The sequence below is a fragment of the Cyclopterus lumpus genome, chromosome 19 (assembly GCF_009769545.1).
Source record: "Cyclopterus lumpus isolate fCycLum1 chromosome 19, fCycLum1.pri, whole genome shotgun sequence".
Taxonomy (NCBI): Eukaryota; Metazoa; Chordata; class Actinopteri; order Perciformes; family Cyclopteridae; genus Cyclopterus; species Cyclopterus lumpus.
This window is the reverse complement of record NC_046984.1, coordinates 6,454,314-6,464,618: the sequence shown is the minus strand read 5'-3', so window position 1 is coordinate 6,464,618 and position 10,305 is coordinate 6,454,314. Positions and strand designations below refer to the sequence as shown.

Sequence of the window (10,305 nt, the reverse complement as noted above, 5' to 3'; positions counted from 1 at the left end):
ATAACCACTAAGGTAACAGCTGGTAGACCTACTGCACAGCACACAACTCCCATAAACCGGAGAGAGATTGCATCAGATCTACCGAGAATGGAGTAAAAAGTAATCAATGAACAGTCAAAACAATGTGCTTAAAGTAATGAACAAAAAGTTGAAATGATTCATTTAAAGAATATATATAAAACAGTTGAAATAGCTTAAAGTAATGGACAAACAATTTAAATAATAGGCTTGAAATAATGGATAAATGGTTTAAATAACTGCTTAAAATTCATCGATAAATGGTGGAAATAGTTGGCTAAATGTAATGAATTAACTGTTTAAATAGATCTAAAAGTACGAGGTAAATTGTTAATTAAATTACATGAAAACATTATGGGAACAAAATCCACTCCTATATAGTGTTAACATCCACTATAAAATCCATTGAAATAGAGACATTTGGAACAAGGACTTGAAGAGCAGTATAGTTAGAATCCTTTGACCAACATGTCAGACGGGACGACACTAACATTCAGCTGCCTCCGGACAAAAAGTTGCACGTCGTTGCTCGAACCTGGCAAGATTCTTTGTGACCATGAATTCTGGAGCTCGATGGCGATCCAACCAAGGAGCTTTCTGGCTGGGAGTCAGGCAAAGAGCAGCAGGCCAGATCGAGGAGGTTGGTCCAGACTTGTTTTCTGCTCTGCTCCTTGGCACAGAGATGGACGCTGTGTGAGTGGCCGAGCTCCAGCGCTGTCCTGGCTCGCTCTCTACACTCTCGTCCGCGCTCACTCTCCTGACACGCTGCCCTCTGGCTAGCCCTCTCGTGTGTGGGCATGAGTGTGTGCAAGCGTTTGACAGCGTGAGGGTTTGTGCAGTTGTATCTGTGGACCTGAGTGATCTGTGACTGGCTAGAGTCTGTGTGCGCAATTGTCTCCATGCTATGTGTGTGTGTGTGTGTGTGTGTGTGTGTGTGTGTGTGTGGCAGCTGTGTGCCCTCCTCCTGTCTGCCTGTGGGACAATCAGCCGCTCCCTGGGACCACAGAGACCGAAGGCACGGGGCAAGAATGTCTTTCAGTGGACCGAGCGGTGGATGCCAAGATGCACACATACACGCACACACAAGCCAACCGAACTCACACACACACTCACACACACACACACACACACACACACACATGCTGATATACGCGGGTTGCTCTCTTCTTTACACATGCAATTTCATTATGAACATTATTTTATTCTGTCACAGCGAATATTTATTCTGCAGGCCTGGTCTGGCTGGAATTAGGTGAACTGTGACAGCCTTGACCAATAACAAGCTGTCTTGACAGCCGGGAAGGGAGTGATGCGATGTCAAAGAAAAGGGGTAGCTAACGCAGCTTATTAGCCGTGTGGCCTTTTCCACTTGTATTGAAGTCTTTGCTGTCAGACTATGAGCTGCTCTACAAAAACAAATAGCTACAGAGAGTTGACGCATGAGTCAAATAGCAAATTAAACAAATAGCTGACATTTAGCTAGCTACTGTCTTTTACGACAACTTTGAGACAACTGTGTGCGTACATCGCTGCTTGGAATTTGAATTAAGTGAGTTTTACAGTCTATTCGTGTCTCCATGGGGGATAAGCCAAATTATACATTATATATACTGTATATGTACCATATGATGAAGTCCTACACATGCAAATATCGCATTAATGGGAGCGAATAGGACATATGACACCGTCTTGCTAGTGGAATTTCAGTTCACAACAGCAACACAAAGCAGCAGTACATCGGAGTGGCCCCACGTTTACAGTTAAATGACCCATATGCTTGACCGACTGAGTGATGCCATCCAAGAAGATGAGCAGAGTGCTCGGCAGTGGACACTGAGTGTGTTTTCCCTAAGGATCTTAACTAGCGGCAGCGCTGTCCCTGAGACGCAGTTATTGAAAGTCTATTCCGTGGGGTTCAAGAAATATGTAAAGGTCACGGCCCTCATGGAAAAGGCACTCTTAGTACGAGCATAACAGATGTAATGGAAATTGTTTGCCATGTTTTTGCCTCAGGCAGCAAATGCCTAACCCTGAGCGTATGAGCCACAAGTCGCAGAACTGTAAGAGAAACACGGCGAGAAGAAAACCGGTACAAAAAGAGAAGGGTACATATAAGCCCTGAACACGCCTATAAGGGTGAATTTGGTCTTAAATAGCCTCTATATATGTATTCCGAATTACTATCTGTGAGCGCAGTTGTGTTTGCACTCATTTGCACACCTGCATTTGTCTGCAATACATGCCCCCGAATAAATAAAATTAGCACATCAAAACAAAATCTAGAGGGTTTCTGTGTGGGTTCACGTTGGCGACATTTGCGATCCAGCCTTCATTAGTCATCCCCACATTGGGAAGCATAAAGGCTCTCCTGGACAAAAAAACTCCACCAAGAAGGCTTTTGTGAAAGGTTAATGCGAGGAAACATTCAGCTCTTCGAGTAATGATCCTGTCCTTTTTTTATGTAAACATGGCCATGTGCATTTTTACCAATTTCATTTTCAAGTAGGTAAAACCCCTAATCTCCGTAAATGAAAGAAAACCCCCTCACCAGACTACACCTCAGGCCTTTTATTCTAATCGACCATCCACAATTCCTTTCAGAATGGAACAGGCAATCTAAATGGAAACCTCATTAGCATCTTATACATAAACAACAGCCTGTTGGAAAGACTATTTAGGTGTATTTCCTGCTTACGTCGCTCCTCTTGTGTCGCGCCAGTCTGGAGAGGCATTAATGGACGGTCGGACCGCTGAATATCATCCCAGTGTTTTTCCCTTATCAATATGTGATGAGGGTTTGGAAACAAGAGCTGGAGGACAATTTCCCGCCAGTTCAGAACAGGTGAAGGTTACTCCCCCTGAAGGTCCTTCTCTGACACGTGTGTGATTCTTTGCTTTGATTCATGAGGAAATTGCATTTATCAGTGTGCTCTAACAGTTATTTGTGTAATCGCCCACTCTCAGGTGTTCCTGTGGGGCTATGAAACAGGCTTAGGGCGTTTTCCCGCTGCCACGTTTTGCTTTGTGCCACAATAAAAGATCTAATTAGAGAGGGACCCCCATCATGTCTTCTATTCGCTTTTCCCCTTAAAGAATAGCTCCGTGGCTATCCCCAATAAATGAAGAGTTGAACCCTCTGTCTATGTCACGCTGGGAGGGGCGCTTCTTTAGCAAAGCTGGTTGACCCTGTTCATGCTTGACTCTAATCAGGAGCAGTCCAGAGGGTGCCATGGTGGCAATAAAACACGGAATACACCCTCTTCTTGTCTCTTGCCCTTCTCTGTGCGACCCTCCCGAGCTCACACACATGATGCAGAGCCCCCCAGAGGGGCACCAAGGAGGAGGTTATAAACCATTATGAGCCAGGTTAGCCTACAGTGACAGCCCAGCTTGTTCCTCCTTCTTTGAGCAGGTCCGCGTGCTGGGCAGTCCCAGCCTCTCATCCACCGTGCTGAATAGAACCACGGGGCTCTGGCTCCACAGAGATAGTGTTATCTGGGCTGCCACGGGGCTCAGATCGCAGCCGTGTACACACACGCTCAGCGGGCAGCGCACACATCAGCGAGAGTGCAGACAAAGCAGCCTGTGGACCAACAATAACATTATGGGAATATAATGAAACCGCACACAAGCACATGTGCACGTGGTCACAGCCAAACAGAGACAAGTGTGAAAGTTCACACACACACACGCACAGACACACATTTGTGGACAAAGGAGGCCTCTTTAGACTTCAACTTGAGCCTTATAGTGACACTGATGATGCTTCTCCAACTTTTCCTCTGAAAATAGAATTCACCTCTCGGCCTTTAGCTATGGGATAAAAATGACCTGCAGCTGCCACAGGACCAGCTACTCTACCAGCTGGGGCGATTCTCTCCATGCACGGTGACCAGTGGTCACACGTCTCGGGCCATGAATCAGGCTGTAGTCCCTGCTGTTTTTAGGAATCTGAGCTATTCCACCCATTCCTGGAGATCTCCACACATGACCTGTCGCCGCTGGGAGCCCAGAGCCAGAGGGACAGGGATAAGCCGCATTTCTGCCCATGTTCCTCCAACAATTTCAATTAAAAAGAGATTTGAGGTGGAAAAGCACATTTTCATATACAGCGCATGCTACCAAAACCCTGGTAAAGTGTGAGATTGTGTGTGGTGAGTTTTGAGGGCTATTTCTAGCAGCTATGAAACGTGTCTTTTGATAGATGAAGGGTCGACATGTGGAGTGAGAGAAAGAAAGCATTACTTTTTCATCGCATTCAAGTGTTGATTAGAGAGTTGTTTGTCCTCTCATTCGGCTTATTTTGATCCTGAAGCACACGATCAAAACTTGTAATCAGCAGTAAAGAATGTGAACTCACTACACTTGGATGTATGATTGTGCTTTGTGTGGCTGAGTTATCTTTTTGAACTTCGAGGTCCTCGGGCAGAGATCTATGTTTATGAACACAGTTTGGGTATCCTGCAAGAAGACTATGATTTTACACACACTTGTAACACTTGGACTGTGTGATTTTTGGGGGCTGTTATTCACTGTATGCTTCTGATTTGTAGTTATATCCATCTTCTTATGGGACTTTGTAACTATGATATGGCAATATTGGTCTGCCGGACGGCCCACCACTTTGGTTCAGATTCAAACATCTTGACAGCTGTTGAAATTCTTTACAGACATTCATTGTCTGCAGAGGATGTGAATCATAATAAACTTGTGGATCCCCTAATTGTTCCTCAATCGACACCACGAGGTTGGCTTCTGAGTTCAACCATTGAGGGATGTCGGCACGCTAACACACCAAACTAGAATGGTGACTATGGTAAACATTACTCATTCTGAGCATATTTAACTGTCACTGTGAGTTTGTTAGCATTCAAAGAGCCTCTCAAAGTAGATGCTTAGTCTGGTAACTGTTGTATTCTCATGCTGATTGTTGCATATTGCATATATTGGGATTTTTGCACAGAAAGGTGTCGTGTTTTAGTGCTATTGTATGCTAATATGCTAACATGCCAAACACCAGGGTGTTAGCATTTAGCTCAAAGCACCACTGTGCCAAAGAACAGCCTTCACTTTGTGTGTGTGAAGCCCAACATTTTACAAAGGCCAAATTATTGATACTTATTTATTTCCTTAATGAATGGCTGGCTAATTACTAACAAACTAATGTTCAACCTTTTCCTCCTCAAATGTCACCTACTTCACTTGGACCACAAGCCCCCAGACCTCAGATACTCATGAACGTGAGTGTGTCTTGGGTGCAATTATAACTATTGTTGTCCCAACAACGGTCATATAGTTGAATACACACTTCTCTAAATCACTTTCAACAATCAAAGCTCATGCTTAAGGTACAATTTGCGGTCTAATGTCTCAGATTGCATTATATTGTAGTTTGCTTTTATATCTACCTGCTGTGTGTTTCAAATACCAAGCGAGTACAGACTTGTCTGTGCTAATTAATGATAAACGCTCATAGACCTTTTGTTTCTTGATTGCACACACACACATACACACATACACACACACACACACACACATACACACACACACACACACACACACACCCTGACTACAGCTTTATACTGCACTCCATCGTGTTTTAATCTCTGATGTTTCACAATGACGAGAAAACGATTTGTGTTTTTGTTATTGTTCTTTCTTTAATTGACACCCTTTATTGCATCAAGGCTTGATTGCATTTTTCCACAGCTTAAAAAAGTACAAATAAAAATAACATGGTGGGATTAAAGAGCTCCTATCAAACTTGATCAATGTGATACAATAAGAAAATCTGGCCTTTAAGTGTTGAGTTTATGTATCTGCTCATCATTTGTCTCCTCAAAGCAACCGAGTTAATATATTCTCAAACAACAAATAAAAAAGGACATACAGCAAAGTAATCAATAAGGACAAATCCATCACCCAGTGACAGAAAACAGAACTGTCTCTTTTTTCTTATTATTAATCAACACAGAAACACCAATGAACTGCATATTCCTTATCAACAAATTTGGCGAAACATAATCAACAAATGCCCAGTTTTTGTATATAATTGGAAAGAAAAACATTATATTTCAGCAAAAAAACAAACAAAAACAAACTTGCCCACTTGACTTATTGCAGTGTTGAGTTCATGTTCAAAAACAAACTGATATGGTCAAGTACAGCATATGCATCACGTTCATTATGGTCAGTAAACTTTTAGAAAACGTCATTTTAATATGATAAAAGATCAAACTAAACATCCTGGAAATAATCGCTGTCTCTCTTTCCTAAAACTGCTGCCTATCAAAGTGCATAATGTTCGATTTTCATGACTGTCGAGAAGGCGATCAGTTTTTTCCGGTCTGCTCCGCTCATAACTGTAGACAAATGGCAAATATTCCTGCCTAGCTTCATGCTATATACTTTAGTGAATATATATTAAATTGACTATTTAACAAGTCATACATGACTGATATCTAATCTTAGACTATGATTTTAAAGTCTCCATCCTGCTCCAATAATTCGATGTGATGTTGCTGCATGTTAGTAAAAAAAAGAAGTTTAATGCTAATGTAGCAAAATAGAATCCTGCATGTCCTCCCTGTCGTGTAGTGACGGTGCTTGTTAGCGGAGAGTGCTTTGAAGGAGGGTGGTTGGGTTATCTTCACTTTGCTTCTGTCATCGTTTCATCAAAAACCCTCGAGTGATAAATAGCTGCAGGTCAGCACTCATTTGAACACGTTCTCTCATCACAAGCCGTCTGACATTTGAGCCGTTATAGTTCCAGGAAATCCAACTTGAAGGACACATTTGTCCCGTTTTCTGCACACAGTCTTGTCATTGTTCTTCCTCCTGAAGAAAACATTTGCTGCCTTTCATTCTACAGAGTGCGATAATCCTCCGCACGCCACATGAAACTTTAATTTGCTTTATAAACGCTTCTCTGTCGTATTGTCATATCTTTGTGCCTGATACATCAGTGCTGTGTCATGTTACGCGCTGCTGTCAATCACCTCACACCCTAAGGAAGAAATGTGGGTCTCTGCCAGGAAGTAATCGCAAATAATCAGATCAATGTCTTTTCTATAGGGCAACTTTGTTAACTGGGTTTCAAAGTTCAAGATAGCTTTGATATTATCATGTTTGTAATGTAAGAAAAGATAGCTAAATGTTACAAAAAATAAATTACAGATGGAGGGAAAGCAGAAGTAGCTGCGCTGTAGTTCTAACCAGTGTTATCCTTTTGGTAGTAATATTGGACCAGTAATCAGACATGTTCAGGTCATTGGGAGAAGATAATTAGGAGTCAATGAGGTTAGGGGTCAAAGGTCACAGATAAGCCTCCACTCGTTCCCATGGCTGCATCTCTGTGAAAAAGCCCTCGCACAGGCCAAAGCCCTGATCCAGAGTCAGAGGAATCGCATGCTCCTCCTCTTTAATCTCCTCCCAGGGCTGCAGCACCGCCTCCTCGGGCTGCTCCGGGAACAGAGCGGAGGGCTCGTCGAACTGCTGCAGGTGGTGATGACTCTGGAGCAGCTGATCCTGGTCCAGCTGCTGCTGCTGCAGCGGATGCGGATGCGGCACGTGGAGCTCTCCCATACTGCCCGTGCAATCCATGGACGCGACGCTCAGCTCCATGTAACCGTAGGATTGGAGGTGGTTCAGGTGCTGGCTCTGACCTGTGACGTCGCCACCACCGCACCACCTCCCCAGCCCCGCCGAATGCTGCCTCCCCTGCATGGGCACCTCCATCTCGCAGCCCAGGGAGCTCAGCGCCGTGTTGATGTCCAAATCCTCGAAGGTGCTACAGTTCCCGCTGAGAACGTCGTCGAACACTGACGCCAGGTCAAAGTCCCCCCTCAGGATGTCTGCTCTGTGGGCCTCTGTCGCTAAAAGAGGCGACTCAGTCGCCCTCATTGCCTTGCTGTTGTTCTTAGAGGGCGGGTGCTTCCGCTTCTCGACAACTTCTTGGTATGGGCAGCCATTTTGTGTGCTGTGATAACCCTGAACCAGTTTGCTCTGTCTGTGGGTGCCACTGCCGCTGCTGCTGCTGCTGTAGTTGTTAGCAGAAATCCTTCTGCGTTTGAAGATGCCATTGACGAACATATCTGCATACTGTGGATCAATCTGCCAGAAGCCTCCCTTCCCCGGCTCGTCTTTCTGTCTGGGGACCTTCTTGAAACACTTGTTGAGGGACAGGTTGTGGCGAATCGAGTTCTGTGACAAATACCAACAAAAAGAAGTATATTGAACATGATCTCATTGGCTTTGAACAAATTTGAGTTAGTGATGCAAAAACAGAATGTGTCAGCTTGTCTTTTTAAGGGAGATGAGAAGGGGGGGGGGGGTATTGTTGTTGTTTGTATAGGAAAGCAAATGTACCTAATGAGGCTTTCTAGTAACAGGCAGCTCTGTGAATTTCAAACATGATTAGCTGTGCTTAGCTGCCATCTCTCTCAGGAGCCCTCATTAACACACACACACACACACACCTGCAGGCACACACATACAGGCACACGGGTTTAGAGTGCTTTCTCCACCCCATCACCATTCCCCTCAGACAAAAACCCATACGAGCACTCTCAAAGAAGATGGAAATTGCTGAGACTCTTGCATTAAGAAATACTTGTCATGCTGCATAATTTAAAATATGCACTACATCTGATGTGTTGTTGTTTCTCCACACTGATCAAAGAAAGGCCTTGTCTGATGCCTGTAGAATAACGGTGTGGTGTCTGATGGTGACACTGGGTTCACTTGCTCAACCTTCTCCCCCTGCCTCGCCATTTATCTGACTCATCAATAATAGAAGGGTGAGTTAGCCGGGCTCGGTTACCTGCCAGCTGGGCTCCGCGTGTTTGTAGTAGCAGAAATTCTCCGTTATCCAATTATAGATGGTGGACAGAGTCACTTTGGGCTGTTTGCTGGCCTGCATGGCCATGCAGATGAGAGAAGCGTAGGAATAGGGCGGTTTGACTTTAGGGTTGGTTTTGTAATCGACCTCCACGGGCGGGCATGCCTGGATGGGGATCTGTGGGTAGGTGGTCCCTGGATGTGCGCAATCGGCGAACCGCGGCGCCGCGGGGCAGTCGCTGCCGGAGGTAACGGGGCTCCCGAGGTACAGAGGCATCCCGGTGGCGGCGGTGTCCCCGGCCGGCGGGCTGGACGGAGAGTCCGAGCCTCCTCTGGGAAAGCCGAGCCGCTTCAGATACAGGTTCTGCTGGTAGGAAGGACAGCAAGGTCCAGACCCGCTGGGTCGCTCCGGGTCCGCGTTGAGGATGGAGAAATTCTGGAGCCAGTGGAGGCTGGTGAGGCTGTCGTCCAGGGGCGCAGAGTCGGACCCGGTGACCTGATCCTCCGGGTATACAGCCAACCATCTCTCCTTAAACTTGTTGGCAACGTCGGGGCTCGTCAGAACTGGCATCCTGGCTTTGTGCGCGCGGTGAGCGATGACGATGGCCAAAAGGTCTTCAAAACAGCATTTAAAGTTCACTTTTATCTTGAGGTCAGCGAAGTGAGAAAAAAAAAAGAAAAGAAAAAATGTTTTTTTTAAATGACAAAAAATCTCCACGGATGAATTTATCTGGTCAAAATATCTCTAAACAAACAACATATTAAATTGCCAAACGATAAGTAATATCCCTACCTACGGAGCAGTCTTTTAGGGGAAGATTATCTGTGTGCACCTGTTGCAGTCCGTCCCTGCCTCTCCTCTCCAAGGATTCAGTGGCGCATCCAGTTTTTACGCAACAAGTGCGGCGGGGGGGAGGGCGAGTCTCATCCAGCAGCAGCAGCTCATGTGGAGGAAAGGGAAGACACGCGCCACTCAGGACAGATCCACGCCGGGTCAGGCGAACCAGAATGTTACTCATCCAAACGCTCGGCTCAGCGTGAGTGTCTGCTAGGACGTGAACATGTGAACATGTGTGGAGGAGGTTGTAAAAGAAGTCGCTCATAAAGCCCGAGAGACTGCCCACCATCCCTTAAATCGCTTGAGGGGATTTGTGATTGGCTGGCTAACCTTGCTTCTCCAGGTTTCTCTCTCTCTCTCTCTCTCTCTTTCTCACTCACCAACTAACCACACGCACACACACACACACACACACACACACACACACACACACACACACACACACACACACACACACACGCGCACAAAAGGGGGCACTGAAACTATTGTCGATTGAGTGCAGGTTCGCAGTTTCGCTGCCTTTAATCTTTGTCCTCATCCCGTAAACGGGCTGAAATGTGACCTCCCAGGCGCGCGTCCCCCCCCCCCCCCCCCCCTACCACACACACACA

General features: G+C 45.6%; 1 protein-coding gene across 1 annotated transcript; it reads right to left on the bottom strand.

Moving 5' to 3' along the window:
• Positions 1 to 7,332: 7,332 nt before the first annotated feature.
• foxj1b (forkhead box J1b) lies at positions 7,333 to 9,892 on the bottom strand. Its single transcript, XM_034558509.1, has 3 exons — positions 9,650 to 9,892; positions 8,840 to 9,502; positions 7,333 to 8,220 (listed from the first exon to the last, which is right to left on the bottom strand). The coding sequence occupies exons 2-3, from the start codon at positions 9,425 to 9,427 to the stop codon at positions 7,333 to 7,335; spliced, it is 1,476 nt and encodes a 491-aa protein (XP_034414400.1). The 5' UTR covers positions 9,428 to 9,502; positions 9,650 to 9,892.
• Between the last annotated feature and the right edge of the window lie 413 nt (positions 9,893 to 10,305).

Coding starts and splice junctions, on each gene's coding strand:
- foxj1b (XM_034558509.1), bottom strand. CDS start 9,427: ATGCCAGTTCTGACGAGCCCCGACGTTGCCAACAAGTTTAAGGAGAGA. Junction 8,221..8,839: donor ACGCGGAGCCCAGCTGGCAG/GTAACCGAGCCC, acceptor TATTTGTCACAG/AACTCGATTCGCCACAACCT.